The sequence below is a fragment of the Myotis daubentonii genome, chromosome 8 (assembly GCF_963259705.1).
Source record: "Myotis daubentonii chromosome 8, mMyoDau2.1, whole genome shotgun sequence".
NCBI classification, from domain to species: domain Eukaryota; kingdom Metazoa; phylum Chordata; class Mammalia; order Chiroptera; family Vespertilionidae; genus Myotis; species Myotis daubentonii.
In genome coordinates, this window is record NC_081847.1 from 71,598,706 (window position 1) to 71,621,945 (window position 23,240).

Genomic DNA, 23,240 nt, shown 5'->3' on the forward strand with positions numbered 1-23,240 from the left:
CGGACTGAAAGATCCCAGTCAAGGGCATGTACCTTGGTTGCGGGCACATCCCCAGTAGGAGGTGTGCAGGAGGCAGCTGATCAATGTTTCTCTCTCATTGATGTTTCTAACTCTCTCTCTCCCTTCCTCTCTGTAAAAAATCAATAAAATATATATATTTTTTGCCGAAACCGGTTTGGCTCAGTGGATAGAGCGTCGGCCTGCGGACTGAAAGGTCCCAGGTTCGATTCCGGTCAAGGGCATGTGCCTGGGTTGCCGGCACTTCCCCAGTGGGGGATGTGCAGGAGGCAGCTGATCGATGTTTCTCTCTCATCGATGTTTCTAACTCTCTATCTCTCTCCCTTTCTCTCTGTAAAAAATCAATAAAATATATTTTTTAAAAAAAATAAATAAAATAAAATAATATATATTTTTTTAAAAAAATGGAGGAGGGTGATTCGAAATTCTCTTCCCGGGGATGCTGCATTTTGGTGCAACATTGGGTGACTACAGTCTTCGGTGATAAAAATGGAAGCGATGTGTTTCCTCTGCAGAGAGAGCAGGCGGTGCCACTTGAGTGCTGGTACCCTTCTGCTTGATGTAGAGTCAGTGTTTGCTAGAAGAACAAGAGTACCTGTCCAGAGCACGTCTCCCACTGTTGGGAGTTGTGGAAAGAGCAAAGATCTTAGAATCAGCTGCCACCAAGTTTCATTCCTGGCTGTGCCTTGTACTAGCTGGGTGACCCTGGGCAAGTTGCTTAATCTCTCTGAGCAAATGTTCCTTATTTATAAAGGGAAGTTTAATTTCTAGGTGCTGGCTTACTGTGAGGATTGTAGATAATGCAGGTAACACTCAGAATGTGCTCAATAAACTTAGGCATAACATGATCAATATCATAGTTTTTCTTCATTTTTATTTTCTATCCTGAAAGTTTTGTGATCTTATAGTCTTAGAACAGAGAGAGTCATTATGGGTTTCCTAGTCCATAGCAGATTGTGTACATTTGGCAGTGCCAGCACGTTTTGGACAATTAGAATCTTGAATTTTGCTCTGGGGAATTGGGGGAATTTGGGCCCCTCCCTCATGTTCCACATTTGTCAACTAACAGACACTATTAAGATAGGAATCAAATCAGACTTTCAGAATTCTCAGTGCAGGCCAACAGGTGACAACAGCTCTGCTGACCAGCTTTGGTCTCCAGTGTCAGTGTCATTGGTGTGTTTTCCAAGGTCTTCCGCTTCATCCCCTATAGTTCCTGGGGCAGGGGACTGCCCTGGAAAAATGGGAGAGAGGAACTTAAGAGGAAAAGGCAATAAAAATCACAGCACACAGTGATGTTAAGACAGCCCCTCTCTTTCCCACAAACCAAAAAGATAATACTACCCAGAAGGAGGTGATGAATCACAGGTTTGTGAAAAGGAAACCCCTTTCCACTGAAATAAAGCAGCATGATCTGTAGGGAGCGGCTATAAGGTTAAGCCTCAGACTGACCTGTGGGCAAAGCCACAAGCAAGTCCCAGCTTAGAGGGCACAGCCCTCTTAGCATAATTAGGCTTGACCTTAAGACACACCCTAGATCAGTGGTTCTCAACCTTCCTAATGCCATGACCCTTTAATACAGTTCCTCATGTTGTGGTGACCCCCAACCATAAAATTATTTTCATTGCTACTTCATAACTGTAATTTTGCTACTGTTATGAATCGTAATGTAAATATCTGGTATGCAAGATGTTTTTCATTGTTACAAATTGAACATAATTAAAGCATAGTGATTAATCACAAAAACAATATGTAATTATATATGAGTTTTCTGATGGTCTTAGGCGACCCCTGTGAAAGGGTCGTTCGACCCCCAAAGGGGTCGAGACCCACAGGTTGAGAACCGCTGCCCTAGATCTTGTCTGGGAAGCTAACAGGCTGTGGGAGGTGCAGCAAGTGCTGCCAAAACAAGTGAAACGCATAAGAACATTGTAACTGTGGTGACCACTACCTTGTTTACTTCTGGCTATAAAATAAAGCATCAGCTTGCCCTCTGGATCTCTGTCTGTGACCGCAGCCAGTCACAGGAGATCCACCTAGACCAGCCGTGGGCAAACTACGGCCCACGGGCCGAATCCGGCCCGCTTGAAATGAATAAAACTATTGAAAAAAAAGACCATACCCTTTTATGTAATGACGTTTACTTTGAATTTATATTAGTTCACACAAACACTCCATCCATGCTTTTGTTCCGGCCCTCCGGTCCAGTTTAAGAACCCATTGTGGCCCTTGAGTCAAAAAGTTTGCCCACCCCTGGCCTAGACCCAGCTTATTCTCTTTGTCTTTTCTAAATCCTTCCCTGTCTCTCCCCCTCCCCCCAGACCCCCAAACCCTTGGCTGTGCTGGCCCGGCACAATGATCCATCTACGAGTGCAGGGTGTTCTGAGTTCATGAGGTTATGTGCTCAGGTTCTGTCCAGAATTACCTTGAGAAATGACTAATCTTGAATACATGGAGCTCCACAGGTGGCTGGGAAGCTCTGCACCAGCCCCCGGCCCTGTCCAAGGCCTGGGCTCCCCATGGCCTTAGAACTGCCAAACAGACAGGGGCAGGGGAGGTGGAGCACAGCATGAACTTGGCAGCCAGGCTCAGACCATGAGCCTCCAGTTCAATGTCTCATCTTCACCCCATTTCCCACCACCTAGTTTTTTCTGATTAATTCCAGATTTGGTTTTCACTAGAGGTTTTGATGGCCATTCTGTTGGACCTAATGGCGAGAGGCAGACGAGCACAAAGGATACATGTGAGAGCCCTTGAGTCAGCTTATGTGGCTCTAAGTCCCAGCTCAGACCCTTACTAACTATGTGACCAGCTAGGGAACAACTCTGACCCTGTTTCTTCCTTGGTAAAAGGGGACAGTAATAGTTCCTACCTTGGGGTTGTTTGGATAAAAACTGATAGTAGACTTGAAAGAATCTAGCACAGAAACTAGTTCCGTGTAGGCTGCTGTTCTGAAGCTGATTTGGGCCAATTCAGCCAAAAAAAGAGGGTGTTAAGAGGATCAGACACTCTCAAGATTATTCGAAAGCTAGAGGTCGAGACTCAAGGCTTCCCAGGAATGACGGGAATGACATCTCAGATTGACATGAAGAAACTGGCGCTGCTGCCACTGAGTCCCAGCTGCTCCAATTTACAGTGTTGCCACTTCTACACCAGGAACTGAGCTTTGTGGGTGCTGTCACCACAGCTACCACATGACAGCGAGCTCCCGACCCTTCTGTGAGTCAAAATCTGGCACAAGTATCCCTGGGCCACACGCCTGACCCTAGCTGCAGGGGAGGCTGCAAAAGTCACTTTCTAGAATCTCAGCTACTGTAAATGGAGGTTATGGCCCCTCATCCAGACTCACAAAATAGGAGATCCCCTGAATATAGGAAGGGGTTCAGAGGCCACGCAGACAAGCCTGATAACAAGTGTCTAACACCCACAACAAAAGAGATACCATCAACACAGGAAAATAAGAGGATGTTGGGTGATACCCTAAAGGCTTGTCACATCTCTGTCACTTTATACTTGGAAATCAAAATGTAAACACCAAGAGGCCTTCTGGTTACCTACGCAATGTTTCCCCTCCTCAGTGTCAAAAGCCTGTGTTATTAGGCGTGATAATGTGCCAGTGATAAGTCACATATCCCAGCCTCCATGACAGGTAGGCATGGGTGGCTAACGAGCAGAAGTCATTGGTTGGGGCTTCTGGGAAGTTCTGTAAAAGTGTCCTTCTGCTCTTCTCTCCCTCCCTCCTTTTTTTCCCCTACTCAGAACACAAAAGCAATGGCTAGAGCTCCAGTAACCACCTTATGATAACGGAGCAATTGATATTGAAGCCATTTGCCAAAGATGGCAGAGCCAAATACAGAAAGCCTCTGAGTATCTGATGACCTGTTGTCCCAGGCCTGGAGCACCTAACACAGTTCTTTATGTGCTGGCCATTGGTGCTTTGAGCCTCTGTTCCTAGCAGCTGAAGGTAATTCCTTACGGGTACCAGCTGTCTTCAGTGGCTTCACAGATACTTGTCTCCTAGCAATCCAAGACGGCATCATCCTCCGGCACATAGGAAAATCCCAGGAATGCACTTGAGGCCCCGGAGCTGCTGGCCACAGTGTCGGGAGTGCAGCCAATGGACTTTGACACGGCTTCCTGGGTGAACTCTGGGTCAAAGTGTTTCAAGTCAGCAGGTCCTTCCTGTGAATAAATAAATGCCAACGATGAGAAGGGAACACAGGGGTCAGAGCTGCCAGAGGAACCCACAAACCCTGAAAGGGATGTTAGGCCTCCCCCTGAGTGCCTTCTAGATACCCCTACTTAACTGTCACCTATGCATTTACATTAGTTATTTTTTCTATTTTTTAAATATGTTTTTATTGATTTCAGGGAGAGGGAGAGAGAGAGAGAAACATCAGATAGGCTGCCTCCTGCATACTCCTATTAGGGATCGAGCCCGCAACCCAGGCATGTGCCCTGACAGGGAATCAAACCGTGACCTTCTGGTTCATGAGTCGATGCTCAACCACTGAGCCACACTGGCTGGGCTACATTAGTAATTTATTCCACGAGGTCCAATAACCACTTATCAATTCCTCTAACCCCCTAGCACCCTCCCTGCCTGCCACACAATAACCCCAAGACAAGTCTAGTCAACATGTACTTACTGAATGCCTACCAGGCACTGTTCATGGCCCTGGGAATACAGGAGAACAAAATAGAGTGGGCCCCTGCTTTCACAGAGCTTATATTGTGCAGAGGGTAGGAGGATGAATAATTAGCATCTACACAAACGGGTAATTCTGGGTGTTGATAGCTCTTATAAAAAAAATATAACTTAGGGTAATATAGTAGAGAGTGACTGGGCTGCTTTGGCTGTTTTGTGTGAGGGACATTGTAAAAATGGTCACAAATTCTCCATCCCCACCCAGACGTGGAGTTTCTTTCCCCATCCCTTTAATATGAGTTAGCCATGTGACTTGCTTAGGCCAATGGGACGTTACCAAATGGGACGCAATCAGAGGCTTGAAAAATGCACACTGGGAGTTCTCTCTTGCTGCATGTGGAGCCCTAACGGCCATGTGATCAGCCCAGGCCACCGTGCTGGAGTCTGAGAGGCCTCGTGAAGGAGAACCCAGCTGCCCCAGCTGCCAGCCAACTGCCAGGCGTGTGAGTGAGGCAAGCCTGGATCATCAACTGCCAACTGACCTGCTAGCTGGCTGCTAACATGAGAGAGCCCAGTAGAGTCAGCTGGCCTGGCCCAGGCCAACGAAACTACCCAACCAGCCCATAGAATCAGAATGAAATAAAAATTTGTTTTAAGCCACATAGGTAGTGGGTGGCTTGTTGCGCAGCAAGAGCTAACCAATACAACCTCTCTGTGGAGGAGGCAGTCTGTGGAGGAGACTGAGCCACCTGGGTTTTGTGAAGTAAGCAAGTGAGCAAGTGGAAAGGTCTGTAGATCCACTCTAGAACCAAAGAGACCGTGGCTCCTAGCTTCTCAAAAAGGCCACAGGACACGGTGATACTAGCTCAGGACTTAGCATTCCAAGACCAGAATGTGAATCCTGGCCCCATTATGCTGTGTGGCCCTAGACAAGGCAGGTATTTTCTGTTTTCCTGTTTGTTTGTTTGTTTGTTTGTTCGTTTGTTTTTTAATGAACAAGGACATTGATGCTAAAGAAACTTATTCAAGCCCAGGCCCTCATGGTTCAGTATTTAGAGCATTGGCCACACACCAAAGGGTCGTGGGTCCGAATCCCAGTCAAGGGCATGTACCTCTGTTGAAGGTTCAATCCCTGGCCTCGGTCAGGGCATGTACAGGAGGCAACCAATTCATGTGTCTCTCTCACATCGATATTTCTCTCTATATCTCTCTCTTCCTCTTACCCCCTTCTACTCTCACTAAAAATGTCAATGGAGAAAATATCCTCAGGTGAGGATTAATTAAAAAACAAAAACTTACTCAAGGTCTCACAAGTGATAGGTGACAGAGCCAGGAATCCACCCCCACTGTGCCTCACTCTAAAGTTCACGCATTGTATTATATTACCTCCCTGCCTAGTATTTTGCATATTATTCCCTCTCCAGGTTGTATGTTCAATATTATCCTCAAACTCTTTTTAAATGTCCCCAGATAAAGAAACTTTTAAGGTGCCTGGACTGAGTGTACCCTAAATGACAACTGATGTCAAGAATCTGGTGCTCAAAGACACGTTCGCGAACCGGTAAATCGCCAAAGGAAAGATGTCGGTAGTGACATTGGCAGTGTTGAAGTGTGCCGACTGCTCAGACGAAGGGGATTTGACATTGCTTGACCCTTACAGGTGGCCAAGAGAACTCCAGTGTCCACCTCAAATGGGGTTCCTTTTTTTCATACTAGCACTGCTAATTAACATTTAAAAACGAACCACCTTCACTGTAAATCAAAGAAATAGAAATTAAAACAATGCTAGATGCCATTTTATACTTAACATATTTGCAAAGTTAAAAGCAACGTCACATGCTGCAGAGAGTAAGATGAGAATTCTCCCGCAGCCTCTACTAGTTGGAAATAGATTGCCCTTCCTAACACACAGCGAGGGCAGTATGAATCAAGAACCTAGAAACATTCACAGTCTTTGACCTGGTCATTCCCCATCTGGACTCCATCACAAGGAAATAATCAGAATTCTGGACGATAGACACTTAAAGATGTTCATCATTACATTATGATAAATAAAAAGTTGTAATAATCTAATGTTCACCATTAGGAGCCTAGTTGAATAAATTGTATCACCAGCATAGGGTTGAAATAGTATGAGCTACTTAAAATGGTCCTTACAAAGTTTTATATGACTTGGGGAAATAGTGGCATAGTATTTAGCAAAGAAAAGGGGGTATGGAGGAGAAATATGTGTATATATAAAATATGACCTATGTAAACACACACACACACACACACACACACACAGACACACACACAGAAAAATGACTGGAAGGAAACATGCCAGCTATGCTTTCTCTTGGGTAGTGAGCTAATAAGCTTTTTCTTCCTGCTGCTTTAAACTTCTCTGTTTTGCATACTTTCTACAATGACTACATGCCATTTTACTTATCGGGAAAAGCGAACCATGGGGGGAAAATGTCTTTGCAGGGCTTTTCCCCCTCTGGGCGTGCTACATGACACTGAGCACTGTAAAAACTGCAAAGGCCTGTGCAATGAGAGTTACCGGTGCTATAAATAAAGGCGCAGAAGCATGGTTCATCACACAGAGCTGAACTGGCGGTCAGGACTTTTGGGTTCTAGACCAGTTTCTGCCTCTAACTTACTATGTGGCCTTGGACAAACCATGGAGCCGCCGGGACCCTTGGTTTTTCCATCCATAGAGAGTTGGCCAGATACCTTCCAAACTGCCCCCAGCCCTAGCAGCTAGAGTCTGGAACGCGGTGACCTCTTACCACGTTTGGGTTGAAGGGTGGGGTCAGCCTCTTGTGGTACAAGTCATCCCAGTTTATGGGGCTGAAGAATACGTGGTTCTTGATCTCAGTCTGCAGAAAGAAGGTGCTGATCAGAAGCAGACCTCTCCATGGGTGCTCCCCTCCCCACCCCACATGGCCCTACTCTATTGGCAGATGGCTGTCAAGCCCTAAAACCCTTGCTGAGAAAGTAACTTGTACCTCTGGCTGGTTTCCTGGAACAAAAGAGCGAGCATTCTTCAGCCAGACGCTCCCTTTCTGGATCACCAGGAACCCAACCCCTTTCCCCCATGACATCTGTTAATTTCACATCTACTTACTGAACACCTACTCTGTGCCGGCACCAGAAGGCTTTGAAGGTATGTCATTGAACAAGACAGCAGACCCTGCCCTCAGGGTTCCCAGGGAATCTCGGGGACCCTGCCCCACTCTGCCTTAGTGCATTTTGACTCTTTCAGAATGCAAACCAGAGAAATAGACAAATGAATTCACTATGAAAGGTTTAGAAAGGAAATCCCCCAAGAAAAGCTGCAGGGTCCCAGAGACCCAGAATTTAGGACTCAGCCTTGGACATGTTTCACCACTTCTTTCCTCCAAACCAATGTCAGTACCAACTTTCTCCTGTCCCAGCAGGACCCCCTCTCTATCTGTGTTTCTCAAAGAATGATTCTCCAGCCACTGTATCAGAATAGTACCTCTGGGCTTGTTAAAAAGCCAGATCCAAAATATCCAAGATACCCAAAAAATTAGTAGCACTGGTTGCCTCTAAATTAAGGAACTGGGTAACTGGAGGGACTTTTTCTGGATATTCTTTGAATTTCCACCTAGAAGGAGTGGACCAATCTTCATGAAAGTCACATTCTTTAAGCTGTCCAGGGATGGGTAGGCAAACGCCCTAAATGTTGTTACACTTCACAGTGTCTGACATGTAGGGCTGTCTGTAAAAACACTTAAAAAGCACTGACTATGTGCTAAGTGTTAGCCTAAGTGCTCTGCATATCTTAATCCATTTGACTTTTGTAGCAGCTTCAAGCTAGGTGCTGTTGTTACAGATGGGGAAACTGAGGCTCACAGAAATTGAGTGTAAGTGGTGGAGGAGGGATCTGAACCCAGGTAGCCTGTCTCCTAGGCCATGCATCTCAACCACGATGCTGGAAGAGAAAACAAAGTTCCAGGGAGAAGAGTAGTGTGGTCTTCCTTTTATAAATCCAAATGATCTTTGGTTGCGTAGAGAATGTAAGATTATTTTTTTAAATGCTACTTTAGTAAAAAACATAATGAACTTGTTAAGGGAATGGACTGCGACTTATTGATCTCTATATCCTGAGTGCCTAGCCTGGGCAGTGGCAAGGAGGAAGTGCTCAGATGTCTGTGAAAAGCCGGTCCAGTCCACTCTGCACAGAAGCCAGAGGAATTTATTAAAACTTAAATTGGGTCCTACCACACCCCTCCTCAAAACACCCTAAAGCATACCACTCACTCTCCTCCTCATTCCCACCACGGGACTTTTGCACATGCTGCTCTGTGTCTGGGATGCCTCCTCCCAGCTCTGCATGAGTGGTTCCTTCTCTCCCTTCAAGTCTCAGCTTAATTGTCCCCTCCTCGGGGAGGCCCTCCCTGACTATAGCAGTGTGAATTCACACCCTCTCATTATTTTCTATCTTAACTCGTTGTCCATTTGTTTCCTGATACTTGTCGCACTCTGTATTAATTGTATATAATGTTTGTTGTCTGCCCTTCCCCCACCCCCCAAAAAAATTTAATAAGGGCAGAGACCCAGTCTTTTGAATCCCTAGCATCTAGTTCCATGTCTGGCACATAGTAGGTGCTCAGTAAATATTGGTTGAATAGAACTAGACTGAAGGGAGTAGTCAAGCAGCAGCAGCTGTGAATATCCAAATGAACGAATTAGCAGTGCTTGGTTTCACAGACAGCTGGAGGCCTGTCTCTGTGCTGAGCTGCCTCTGCAGGAAGGGGCCAGGGCGCCTCTGGCAAGTCACCTACAAAGTCTGCCTTGGAGCCCAGCCGCTGCCTCTGGTCCTTGTGGAGAAGGGCTTGCAGGAGGTCACAGGCAGCCACCGTCCGGCCCACAGGGATCTGTAGTGGCTGGTGCAGAATGTTCTCATACATCTGTGAGATGTCTCGGCTGTAGAAGGGTGGCTGGTGAGAGAGGGGGAGAGCTGCAGGATCATCCATGTTCAAGTGGACACAGGTCTCAGAGAGACTTGGAGCAAAGCTGGGTCACTGGAAGGGTTCAGGCAGACCACGTCTTGTACAATGGCTCACAGGGCAGACTGGAGAGGGACAGAGAGACCTGGGCTTCTAGCACAGTGGAGAGGGCTGCTGGGAAGGCTGAGGAGTCTCTCTTCATGGGTGTAAGGCTTGTGGGCCTCCTGGAGCATCCCCTATCCCACCTCTCCGAATCTGGCTTGTGCACCAACTTTGCACTTTGCAGAGTTCACGCTCTCCCCTTCATCATTTCATCCCAGCCTCACAACCATCCTTCGAGGCAGGTAGTAACTGTTCAGATGAGAAGACAAGGCTCAAAGAGATTAAAGCCTGTGGCATAGCTAGGAAGAGAGCCAGGCCCCAACCATATCCAGAGCCCACCTTTCCTGATGCTCTTCCTCCCACCTCCTCGGCCAGCTCTTCCTTCTCCAGACTCCACGGAGCCTGCTCTCATATCCAGGAAGCTGCCCAGTGAGGCCTGCCTGGGGCGACTGCACTGCCTCCATCCAAGCAGGCAGCCTAGGATCGGGTCCCTTTCCACAACCTACCAGCACTGAGACCTTTCTGGGCCTCAGTTTCCCTTTCCACTAATTAAACGAAGAACAATTCCATTTCCTGCAGCCACCCTCCAAAGGCTGTTTTGAGGCACAAGAGGAGTAACATAAGAGACAGTGTATTATAAAGTGCTGAACTGACAGTATTAAAAAACTACATATAACACTTGTAATATTCACTTTGGTGTCATTTTCTTTTTTACCCTCACCTGAGTATACTTTTTCCATTAATTTTTTTTTTTTTTTAGAGAGAAAGGAAGAGAGGGAAGGAAGGAGACAGGAAGAGAGGAAAAGAGGGAGGAAGAGAGAGATAGGGAGAGAAACATCAGTGTGAGAGAGACACATGGATTGGTTGCCTCCAGAGTGGGGATCAAATCTGCAACCCAGGTATGTTCCCTTAACTGGGAATCGAACTGAGACTCTTCAGTCCGCAGGCCGATGCTCTAACCATTAAGACAAACCGGCCAGGGCTGGCATCATCTTTTTTAGCTTGGAGTGGCCTGTTCAGTTCCTTGAGGAGCCTGAGCAGGTGACGTAAGGGAGAGACCCACCCCCATCTCTCCCCAGAGCCAGATGTCCCTTGAAGACAGCTGCATCCCACTCACCAGGCCATGCAGCATCTCGTAGAGGACGGCGCCCAGACACCACCAGTCCACCGCCCGATCATAAGGCTCTTTACGAAGCACTTCTGGAGCCAAGTACTGTTGAGAGGAAACACACTTATCTGAAAGACCCTCAGCCTCAGTCTCCCCATCTGTAAACAAGGCACTTGGAGAAAAAGATGGTGAAAGAAATGACATGTTGGGGCCACATGTCTCCTACACGAGCCATATCCCCTGCTCCCTGCCCCTGGCAATGTCCAGGGAAAGGATGGCTGGGCTGTCAGGCTTTGGGAGGCCAGCTCTGTCCAGCAGACTCCTGCCACACACAAACACAGACAATGGCTCCTGCTCAGAGGGGTCATCTGTCCATCGGCTACCCTAAAACCAAACTGAGGAGGACCAGCTAAGATCTGGAACCCGACCTTTCAGGCATAGGGAGAAAAAAGGAGCAGCTAAAGTCCTGCCCCATGCCAGGTCCTACAGCCTCAGGCCCACAACCCCACCCAGACATCTGTCCAAGCAACTAGTGACCCTTCTGTCCGGAGTTTAAGGGAAGGTTTGAACCCCAGGGCTGCATAGAGGCCTTGGCTGGACAGACAGACGTGTGAATTACTGCTGGGACACATATATTTTAACCCCCCAGGCTTTGTGGCTGAAAGAGGGCAGAAGTAAAGTGCTTCCTTCACACTTGCAAGCCCTGATCTTAATTGTCAGGCTAGGCCCTCCTGTTGCACATGGACTCCACCCTGTAGGACAGCGCTGTGCAGGACCACAGCCACTGTCCACACATGGCTATCAAACACTTAAAGTGTGGCTGAGATGGCCCATCAGTGTAGAATACACACAGATTTCAAAAATTTAGAAAAAAAAATAAAATATCCCAACAATTTTATATTGATGGTATGTTGAAATGACAATATTTTATATATACATATTGGGTTAATTTAAATATATTATTAAAATTAGCCCTAACCAGGTTGGCTCAGTGGATAGAGCATCGGCCTGTGGACCGAATGGTCCCAGGTTCGATTCCGGTCAAGGACATGTACCTGGGTTGCGGGCACATCCCCAGTGGGGGGTTTGCAGGAGGTAGCTGATCGATGTTTCTAACTCTCTATTCCTCTCCCTTCCTCTGTAAAAAATCAATAAAATATATATTTTAAAAAAATTAATTTCACTTGTTTGTTTTTTTACTTTTTAAACATGGCTGCTGGAAAATTTTAATTGCCTATATGGTTTGCATTTCTGTTCCTATTTCTATTGGACATCACTGTGGCAGAGTCCTCAGCAGCTGGCGGGGTCCCAGCAGCCCCCAGAGCTGATGCCCCCATTATGCCGATGAGGAAACCAAGGCTGAGTGCACAAGCAGCTCAGGAGAAGTGCTTGGGTGGAAGGAGTGAGTCCCTTTAGCTGTCACCTGTCACCTCTAATCAGGAGTTGTGGCCTCAACCACCCAGCCTGCCTTCTCTTCGGAGTTTTAGCTCACCTCGGGGGTGCCACAGAATGTGGATGTGGTCTCCTCCGGCTCTACACCTTCCTTGCAGAGGCCAAAATCTGTCAGGACCACGTGTCCCTGCAGAGGAGGGAAGTCGGGGACAGAAGGGTGGGCTAAGATAATGGTATGGCCAGGCCTAACCCCAATGCCCAATGCCCACCCCCCAGGGCAGCACCTCTGGGGTCTGATGCCCCTACACAGACTGAGGTTTTACTCAGCGATCCAGGGATTCTGGACTGGAAGCTGCACAGGGGACAAGGTGGGGAGATGGCATTCCACTGTCTGCCCAGCTCATCACAGACTCAGACCCATGCCCTGTTACACTGGCAGCTCTAGAATGTCCTGGCTGGAGAGGCCCGGTGGCAGAAGTCCCTTGACAGAGGGCTGGGGCCCAGAAAGCAGCCACACCTTGTGCAGCTGGGCAGGTGGGTGGCTGGTGGAGGTCGTGGAGTGAGTGGATACTGCGGGACTCTGCCCAAATCTCCCCTTTGGGAGCTGTCATGCCCATCCCCCCACCCGTGCTGGGACACTGCCCTCACCCAAAATTATGCCCCTCCCTAGGGGCAATCCCACCCAATGACTGACTGATGCAGGGGCACAAATGCCCAGCCTCCTTGCCTCAGTTTGGAACAGGTCCAAAGAGCCATTCCATCTGGGGTCGTCCCTGCCCTATAAGATCATCTGAGGCCTCACTTCCAACCACACGGAGGAGGTGAGCTTCCTCCTCTGCCCAATCCTGCCTTTCACCCCCTTAAAGGGAGATCTCTTGAGAGTGGCCCCTGATAACCTGCACCCAATGCTTCATCTCAGGGTCTGTTTCCAGGGAATCCAATCTAAGACATGGAGGGACTACAAAATCCACAAGCCTCCACCTGGCCCCACCTCTGCCCTCTATAGACCTCCTGAATACACATGTGCACACCCACGTACGTATATACATGGTCTTGTGTGCACATGATGCACATATATACAGATGTACACATATATGGGTATGTGCACACATATATTTGAATGCATCTCTACACAATGCATGCACACCCATACACATACATGTGGGTACACAACATTCATTGCAACCATGCACATACACACATATGCATACACACACACACACAAACCTGGCAGTCCAAGAGAATGTTCTCTGGTTTCAGGTCCCTGCATAAAATGAGAAAAGCACGCTGTGATGGCTCAGCCACTGAGTGAGGACAGTTGGGGACCTGGGGTCCTGGCGGGAGGACTATTCATGGAGGCTCACAGAGGTGTCCTGGGGGATGGGCACCTGATCCTAGAAAGGAGGAGGTTCTCACCCTACCCCCTGGGGGCATTTTCCTCAGGCAAAGGGCCAATTCACTGGCATTTCATCAGGATTTAGGGGCCCACATAACCCCTGAGCCACAGGCAGGCCTCACCTGTAGATGATGTTGAGGGAGTGCAGGTAGCCAATGGCACTGGCCACCTCGGCAGCGTAGAACCGGGCGCGGGGCTCCAGGAACCTGCGCTCCCGCTGCAGGTGGAAGAAGAGCTGGAGGAGGAGGACACTGTGAGAGGGTTTCCTGGGAGACTCCAGCTGCTGGAGTGCAGGGGGGCAGCGGCCCAAGTCACCCCTCTCTGAACAGCAATGCACTCAGACAATAAAGGGCATGTCTGCCCCCACCCCATACGGCAGTTGTGGGTGTCCATAGGGTCAGCAGGAGAGATTAATTCACATGGATTGAGCACCTACTATGTTCTAAGCTCCAAGCCAGAACCTTTCACATCTCTTATTTAATCCTAATGACCGCCTTCAAAGTATCAAATATGACGCTAGTTTCACCTAAGAGGAGTCTGGGACGGGTCAGAGCTGTCAGGTGACTTGCCAAGGTCACATAGCTTGCAATTGGCAGAGCTGGGATTTGAAACTGGGTGGTTCAAAGACAGGTTTTTCCTCCAACCCAGGTGATAAGATTATCACGGCCAAGTCAAACTCAGCCCAGGATAGATCTGCCTGTGGGGCAATTGCTTTGGCGGGTTTTGCTAGCATGGAAAACCTTCCAACTCCATCAGGGGACTTGAGGATGCAGGACAAAAACTTCCCTCTCAGCATCAGGCCGAAGGCATGAGGTCATAGAGCTTAAATCTGGGGTCACTGAGGGGCCTCACTGAGAGCCAGAGTTAAGTCCAGGAAGGAACTCGGCTCATGCAGCTGTGCTGCTAGGTCACCAGGGGGCCTCAGATCTCCATTTCCCACAGTGATAGGCCACCCTCCTCCTCCCTCCCCCATCCACCCACCCCCTTGGCCTCTGTTGTAAACGGGGGCGTTGCAAATCCTGACCACAGAGCTCCGGTAACATTGACAGCTTTGCAGGGGGAAGTCAATACAGATCCACATTCCAGTCCTGGCTCTGCCGGGTTTGGGCTGGTGGCCTGGAGCAAGTGATTAGCTCCTGAGCCTCGTTTCCTCCCCTACAAAATGGGTCTGTTGTATGGATGATGTGAGAGCATTCCAGAACCTGGCACACAGCGTGTATGTGGGATGGACAGCGCCCAGGGGAGCCCCTGCAGCCCCACCCACCTCTCCTCCATTGACGTAGTCGAGCACGAAGTAGAGTTTCTCGGGGGTCTGGAAGGAGTAGCGCAGGCCCACGAGGAAGGGGTGCCGCACGTTCTTCAGAAGCACGTTGCGCTCCGCCATGATGTGGTTCTGCTGTGAGGTCACAGACAGGGGCCATGTCACCGCCCACCGCTCGCTGGTGGGGCTCCCCTGCCCCTCCTCAGATGCCCCCTGTGGCTCCTCATTGCCAGACCTGGCCCCTTGCCTAGTATTCAGGGGTCTGCTTGGTCAGTCTCATCCCCAGTCAGCTCACACGGGTGCAGCTCCAGCCCCCAGATCAGGGGTGATAAACAAAGAATATATGATTTCTGCATCCACGAGGCCACATTCACGCCTTTGCTCGCGCTGTGTCCCCTGCCTGGGCACCCTCTTTTCAGACCATAGAACCCTATCTTCAAGGCCAGCTGCAAGGCCACCTCCCTCAGGAAGACCTCCCTTACCCACCCTCCTGATGTCCTTGTTAACGTTAATTCCCTCTCCTGGGTGCTTGCTCTCTCCAGCTGGGGTTGGAGTTACCAGTAAAGAGACTTGGATCAGCTAAAGCATCTGGAATTCCAGGATGGCTGTGGCTGGGAGGGCCTTTGAAGAGTGGGAGGTGTGACCCCACTCTGCACAGATGGGGTGGCGGGCACCCAGGCAGGGCAAAGGACTGTCCACTGTGGGGCCCAGATTTCATCGGAGGGAGGCACATGGCTGGGACTGGCTCCTCCTGCAGCCTGTGGCTGACGTGGTTGGCCTGCTTTCCTCGAGAATGGCAAGCATCCTGGCACCAGCTGGCCCCCTGCTCAGACCCCCTCTGCACCCAGCCCATGGACCCTTCACAGTTGGGACCCATCTGGGGAAGCCCCCCGAGCCTGGGAGTCGAGGAATAGGAGAGGAAATGCTTATGCCTGAGCTCTGGTACCTCTTTATTCTTTAAGATGAACTTTTTCTGCAGCACCTTCACTGCATAGAACATCCCGTCGGACTTGCGCTTGGCCAGGAGGACCTGAACGGAAGCAGAAATACAAGGTCCCGCAGGTGACCACTCCTCTGAGGGCCCCAGCGCCGGCCCTGCATCCTTGGACCTGCAGGTTGTGAGCTCCCTCTTGGCACATGCAGGTGATAGGCACGGGGTGGAGGAGGCTGGAGAAGGGGAGACCTAGGCTTCCCACCTTCACCAGGTTACTCACCTTCCCATAGTTGCCTTTGCCAATGACTTTGAGGAAGTCGAAGTCGGTGGGCCGGGCACTGGGGGAAGAGGGAAGAACACAGGTCAGCATTTGCAAGATTGTGAAACTCCATCCTGAGATCAAGTCCAGACTTCCTTTTCACTTTGAAGGTGGGGAATACAGGGAGCTTTCCTACAGCCCAGCCTCCTCACCACTGAAGAATGACATGTCCTCCCAGCCAAGAGGGCTTGTAAGACTGGCCCTGCACCTGGGGATCTCACGATCAGGTAAACAGCAGGTAAGGTGGGGAGAAACCCAGACACAATGCATAGAGGTGAGGGAGCCGGCTCAAAGCCTGAGAAGGGCCTGAAGGGCAGGGAGCTGCTAATAATGCAGACTTTGGGGCGCATCCCAGGCCCAGGGCTCAGCATGGGCAGAGGCTGGGAATTCGTGGGGGGTAAAGCTGGGAGGTGGTCCGGGGCCCAGGTCACAGAGGGTCTTGAAGGTAGACCAGAGAGCTTGGATTTTACTCCCAAGGCTAGGGGAGCCCGGCCTGAGGGGAGCCAGGGAGGAAAGTTGCCTTAGAGACCAGAACTCACTTTGGGTTGGCTGAAGGCCCCAGGTTGATGTTCCCATTGGCCCTTGAAGGCTAAAGACATTTACAGAAAGAAGAGATTAATATCAACAGGTTCCTAGTCCTTGGCTCCCTTTTCTCTGGGCCCCAGGCCCTGATCCATTCTACTAGGCTCCTCCCTCCCTCCCTCCCTCCCTTCCTTCCTTCCTTCCTTCCTTCCTTCCACCCTTCTCCCCACCCCACTCCCCCATCCACCATCTCATCTGCTTCTCACAACCACCTTGGGAGGCTGCTGTCATGCCAGTTGTGCGGGTGAGAGAACTGATGCCCAGAGAGCGCTGTCCAAGAACTTACTACAGGCTGTTCCTCAGACCAATCCCGTGATTTTCCCACCCCATTTACTTCATGAAACCTTTGCCTAAGTCTCTTCTCTATTTATCCTGCAAATGGCTCACTTCTGTGAGCTCAGAGTGACCCCTGTTGACCCCCCCCCCAGTCCTGTCTGGGATGACCCATCTTCCTGGCAGGTGCTGGCATAGATTTCCTGAGCCATGTAAGGAAGTGAGCCCCCTGCTGGTGGGCAGGGGAACCAAGACCCACTCACCTGTGGACTGGAAGTCCCTGCCGGGCTGGCACTAGAGTCCATTCTGTAACAGTGATAGGGTGGGTGCTGGGGGCACAAGGAGGAGCTGGCATGAGAGAGCTGGTTGGGGAGTTAGCTCCACCTGTCTAGAGCTTCAAGCACCGCTGCCCTCACCACCCTTCCCCAACCCCGTCCGTGCACCTGCCACAGCCTGAGCTTTGGCAGCAACCCCTGCCTGGGACAGGAAAGGATACCCACTGGACCCAGCCTCTCCAATCAAACATCTCAGGAGGGAAGGAAGGAGAATGGTCAGGATGGCTCCTCCCAGGCTGAGTGTTTTTCAAGGACAGCCAAGGTAGCAAGATCCCTGTGAGCCAGGGCAGCTCCAGAAGTCCAGGATGGCTAGGCCTGGGGGGACTCTGGCAGAACATAAAAGTTTGCACCCCTCCCCCCATTTCACAGGTGGGAAGCCTGAGGCCTAGAAAGGGACTTGCTAGGATTACACAGCTTGTGAGGGGCAGGCTGGGCTCCCCAGGCTCCCATACAAGCATGTTGTAACCCTGAATTCCTGTAGAGAGCCCCTGAAAGGGCACTGCCCTGGGGGCTTTGGACTAATGCCATGGAGAGTCCTCAGACTGGCCAGTGTCCAGTTGAGATTAAACAGATCAGCTGGTCTAGGCCCAGGGAAAGGAGGGAGCACCGTGTCTTCCCTGCCCCACCCTGCAGGCTGGAGGAGGCTAGCATATCTAGGCCCTGACTCAGATGTCCAGGGCCCCACAGCCCCACCCCTGGTTGGAGGGCCAAGGCCAAGAGCTGACATCCCAGATGAGATATCAGCTTGCGGGAACTGCTGGGTACTGTGCATCCCAAGACCACAGCCTTGGTTCTTTGTGGGGCCCGGGCTGCAGCCTGGCCTCTCTGGGCAGACACTGCCCATCCTTACAAGGGGGCACCTGGCACACCCCCCATGGCTTTCTTGGGAGCTGAGAAAGTGACCATGGGGGAAGGGAGGGAGTCCCCCAGCTCTGTGGAGCCCTGAGAAAGCGAGCTGCAGAGCTGCCCATAGGGAGCACAGCCTGTGCCCCAGGCCTACACTCCTGTGATGCTGCCACACCCTCTCCTGCGCTGACTCTGATGGCCCCTCTGCCAGGCCCTGGCCTCCCCGGCCCCACATACCTGCGCCGGCCTGAGGAGAGGCCTTTGAGAGAACCAACAGTTGGAGCCGGAGGATGGGCAATGGACAACACAGCCTCTCTCTGTTATCCCAACAAGGGCTGAAGTGTCTGTGCCTGGCGCCGGACTGGCCCCAGCTCGGAACTCCCGGCAGCATCAGCACCGAGGGGACCGTTGATGTCATGCAGGACCCGGCAGAGCTAAAGATGGGATGGGAAACCTCTGTTCCCTGGGGACATCGGCTCCCCCTGGGGGTGGGCAACAGCTGCAGGAGAGCCCTGGAGACTCCGGCTTGTTAGAACATGTGGGTGTGGGTCAGCATGTGTGTGTGCGTGTGCAGGTGTTTCACGTATAGATGTGCTTCGGCCTGTGTGTCTGTCTGGTGTGTCTGTGTGTCCCTGTATGGCAAAGTATTGTGTCAGTGTGTGAGTCCATGTAGATGGCTGCCTGTGCTCTGAGTGTGTGGCATGGTGACCTTGTCTGTATAATTTTTCTGTGTGTCTGTGCAACTCTGACTGTAAGTTCTCAGTGTGCATGTGTGTGTGCCTCAGGGAGCCTCTGTGCAGTGTGTCAACGTGTCAGTGTGTATCTATGTGTTAATGTGCTTGTGTGTATGCATGTGGTCATGTGTGGGTGTCTACCTGTGTGAGTCTGCAGATGAGTATAGGAGTCTATTGATACATATGCATGACCATGTAACTGCATGTATATATGTAGGTTATTGTATGTCTGCATTCACATTGGTGCAGGTTGGTAAATCTCGTGTGTGTGTGTGTGTGTGTGTGTGTGTGTGTGTGTGTGTGTGTAGGTGTCTGTCTGTAAGATATGCTCCCTGCGGTATACCCAGGCCTGATGTAAACCATCTGGGACTGAAGATGAGGTCCCAGGACCTCCACCATGGCAGCTGAGAGCCCTTTGCGCCTCCCCCAAGAACCTGAGAGGAACCTGGAGCCCAGGTGTCTGGCTCATCCAGCTGGCCTTGGTCTTTGAATGCCAAGTCCTTGGCCACTGGGGCCTTTCCCTGCTGGCCCCTCCAGGACTCTGGCCTGCAGTCCCCAGGATAGGGCTGGTTGGCCCACCGCTCTGCGACTATGTAAGAGGCAGGAACATGGTCCCAGCCAGCACTTGGCTCATGAAGTTCTTGTTCCCTGGTGTGATAATTAGGTACTCATGGGTCTCTCCTCTCCCCAGGAGCTCATGAGGGATGGTCTAGGGAATGCAGGAGTTGACATGGCCTGACACAGCCCCTGTTCTTCTGGAACTTTCTGTGTGGCTGCCACATGCCACACCCAGACCTCTGCAATTCACCACAGCTGAGGGATTTATGGGGCTGGGCCAAGGGGCTTGGTCAGGGTGGGACCTGAGCCTAGTGGCCCAGGGGTTCTCTGCGGGCGCTGAGAGCAGGGCACTGGAGGTGTCAGCCAAGGAAACCGAGTGAACAACATCAGAGCCTACCATCTTCCAACAAAATAGAAATGTTGAACCAATACACAGATGGGCAGGGTGTCATGTTGACAAAACACGTAGCAGAACAAGGACATTTCTTTTCAATAACAAGCCCCTGATTGGCCCTCCAGTCGGCAGCACTGTTTAGAACAGGAAAGCGATGGCAGTGATAATTATAACCTGAATGTTCCACCACAAGGCGCTTCGGAATATTGCTGCTGTCATAGCCCCCTTCGACCTCACAGCCCCTCCAGGTGCTGTCCATTTCGCTGTTCCCCTTTTCAGTTCAACTCCTTGAAAGAACGGTGTGGACTCAGCCTCCATTCCTTTTTCTGTTCTCTCTTGAACCCGTCACAAAGCTTTCTCCCCAATCCGACGCCGAAACGGTGGCTTCCGCGTGCCAGGGCCAGTGATGGATCCTCCGTCCTCCTCTCGAGAGCTCAGCTTCTCGGGAGGATCTGACACACCCACTCCTCCCACTTGGCTTCAGGAGCTACTGGATACCCGCCTGCCTCACTGACTGCTCTTCCCCCACCTTTTCGGCTGGATTCGCCTCCTCTTTTTACCTTTAACACTGGCCTGTCCCAGGGCTCAGCCCTTGGACCTCTGTCTACACTTGTTCCTAGTTGAGCTCAAGCAGTTTCATGGCTTTGAGTACCAAGTGTACGCAATAATTCCCAAACGTATCTCCCTGGTTCTGATTCTCTCCTGAATCCTGGATTGAAATAGCTAACGGCTTCCTCAACCCTTCAGTGGTTAGATGTCCAGAGGCACCTCAGACTCAACACGTCTGAAACCAGTCTTGACTCATTTTCCTTCCACTCTTCCCTGGCACTACCACCGACTCAAAAGTTCAAGCCAGCAACTTGGAATTCATTCTAAAAAGCTGGCACCTTACCCCACCTCCCCTCCTCCAAGAAATCCCAAGAGGCTCAAACCTCCAAGTGCATCCAGAAACCCATTGCTGCAACCACCTTGGATCACTGCAATAGCTGCCCTACCGATTGTCTATTTCTTTTCTTTTTTTAAGTTTATTTTTTATTTTTTTTTATTTTTGGTTGTTAATCCTCACCCAAGGATATTTTTCCATTGATTTTTAGGGAAAGTGGAAGAGAGAGGGAAAGACAGAAACATCGATGTGAGAGAAACACATCGATTGGTTGCCTCTTGTACCAGCCCTGACCAGGGCCCAGGCAGGGGAGGAACCTGCAACCAAGGTACGTGCCCTTACTGGAATCAAACCCAGGACCCTTTGGTCTGCAGGCCGACGCTCTATCCATTGAGCCAAACCGGCTAAGGCTGATTCTCTATTTCTACCTTTACCCAGTACAAGCTCCCACCAAAAGCCAGAGTGACCCTTTAACAATGTAAATCAGATCATGTGACTTTGTTGCTCAAAACTCCAGTGACTTCCCATCACTTGGAGGATCAAAATCCAAAGTCTTTATGCGGGTCCACCCCGGCTTCTGCCTCCCTGCCTACCCATCTCCACTGCTCTCCTCTCACAACACGCCAGCCTCTCTGGCTTTCTGGCTGTTCCTCAGACACAGCGTGTCCCCTGGCCTCCTGCCCCTCACACTTCCTCTGCCTAGAATGCTCGTCTGCAGAGCTGCCTTCCGCTAACCTCACAGGGTCTCTGCTCACGTGTGGCCTCTCAGGCCTCTTCTGATTCCTGGTGACCGCTTGTCCTGGCTTGTCTGGGACTTCCAGGTTCCCAGGATGTGGGACTGTCAGTGCTAAAACCAGTACAGTCCTGGGCAAACCAGGATGGTTGGTCGCTCTACAAAGCCAGTCCCGCTCACTCCCTCTCACTTTCCTGCGCTATCTTTTACTTCGGAACACTTATCACTCTTTGACACCTTCACACGCAGTGTCTTGTTTGTTTTCTATCTCGAATGGGAACATTGGCTCCAGGAGGGCAAAGACTCTCTTGTTCACTGTGGACTGCAGCACCGGGAACGGGGCCTGGAAGGCAGTCGGTGCTCCCTACATATTTGACTAATGAATCAAGGAATGAATTGATAAGATAAATTACAGGACACATATAAAATGGAATATTACCCAACAGCAAACAAAACTGACATACAAGCCTATGTGCATGGAAGCAGAAACATACATGTGCTACAGTGTCAAGCGAAACCAACAAACCAGATTTCAAAATGGTAGGCGTACCAGGGGCACTGTCTTTGTACAGAACAAAAAGACAGGTGGGCACATGGGCATTTGTGTAGAGCCACAGCCACAGAGAAAAGTCTGAGGGCCACGACCCAAGGTGACAGTGGGTTAGCTTATTTCTTATCCTTGTACCACTGTGCAAAGTCTCTAAGTCCTGGTGGGAACTTCGACATGCCCATTGCACACCCTCTCCTTCCCCCATCACCTTGACTGTGAACCCCACATCTGAGCAGCTCTCTGCTCCTAAGGCTTCGGGCTCCCTTCTCTGCAGCTTGGCCTGACTTTGTTCCCACAACGCCATGGGTTAGGAACTATCACCGTCCCTGTTTGAAGGAGGAGGACGCTGAGGCTCGGGGAGGTGAAGTGACTTGATCAGGCCACATAGCTAGTAAGTGATGTAACTGAGACGTGAACCCAGGCAGTCTGACTCCAAGGCCTGGAATTTCAGGAAGGAGTTAGGAATTTAGAAAAGGGAGGCATGAAGTTAGTGGGAAGGAAGTGAGAATGTACATTGGTAGTTAGGAAGGAAGACAACTAGGTGGCTGAGAGGTAGAGAGAGTGGAGAGGGAAGGAGGCTATGGAGGGAGGGCTAGGGGGAAAGAAGTTAAGAAAAAAAATTAGGAAAGAAGGAAGCAAGGCAGGTTGGGGGAGGAGAGTTAGGAAGAAAAAAGGGAATTAGGAAGAAGGGTGTTAGGAAGGAAAGTAAGTAGGTAGTTAGGAATGAAGTTGGCTTGCTAACTAGTTAGTCGGTTTGGCAGACCAGCAGGCTGGCAGGCAGGTGTCCTGCCCACAGCTGAGCCTCTCACCTGAAAATGCTGGGTCCCAGCTCAGGTCCTGGGGAGCAGCCCCGAGCACAGCTCTGCCCTCCCGTCTCTCTGCATGGTCCCCCAATCCTGAATCGCTGGAAGAACCTTCCCAGTCAGGGGTGACCTGTCATCCACTCACTCAAACTGCGAACCAGCTCAAGTTCAACCTCCCAGCTAGGCTAGCTGAGAGCTGGCCACAGGGCCCTGTTACTAATTAACCACGGGACCTGAATCACCATGCTGGCTGCACCCAGTGGCTCCTCAAAGGCCCTGCCCTGGGGAACCTCTGAACTTTTAAAAGCTACTGCACTTTTAAAAGCTATGTGACCTTGGGCAAGTGACTTCAGCTCCCTGAGCCTCACGCGAATTGGTGATGATGGTGTGTATCCTGCCTCACGGAGAGT

The 23,240-nt window shown here is 50.5% G+C and overlaps 1 protein-coding gene across 6 annotated transcripts; it reads right to left on the minus strand.

Annotated features, from left to right (window-relative positions):
• Positions 1-870: 870 nt before the first annotated feature.
• SGK2 (serum/glucocorticoid regulated kinase 2) lies at positions 871-23,017 on the minus strand. 6 transcript variants are annotated; one of them, XM_059707032.1, is made up of 16 exons: positions 22,837-23,016; positions 18,413-18,609; positions 17,438-17,655; positions 17,258-17,323; positions 16,679-16,728; positions 16,101-16,158; positions 15,833-15,916; positions 14,890-15,021; positions 13,748-13,860; positions 13,457-13,493; positions 12,330-12,416; positions 10,847-10,942; positions 9,463-9,618; positions 7,441-7,530; positions 3,995-4,200; positions 871-1,252 (listed from the first exon to the last, which is right to left on the minus strand). In XM_059707032.1, the coding sequence occupies exons 4-15, from the start codon at positions 17,297-17,299 to the stop codon at positions 4,036-4,038; spliced, it is 1,110 nt and encodes a 369-aa protein (XP_059563015.1). In that variant the 5' UTR covers positions 17,300-17,323; positions 17,438-17,655; positions 18,413-18,609; positions 22,837-23,016; the 3' UTR covers positions 871-1,252; positions 3,995-4,035. The 6 variants fall into 6 exon arrangements, with proteins under 6 accessions (XP_059563015.1, XP_059563019.1, XP_059563017.1 ...); XM_059707036.1 differs by lacking the exon at positions 17,438-17,655 and having other exon boundaries at positions 14,890-15,018; positions 22,837-23,017; XM_059707034.1 differs by lacking the exon at positions 17,438-17,655 and having other exon boundaries at positions 4,001-4,200; positions 22,837-23,017.
• Between the last annotated feature and the right edge of the window lie 223 nt (positions 23,018-23,240).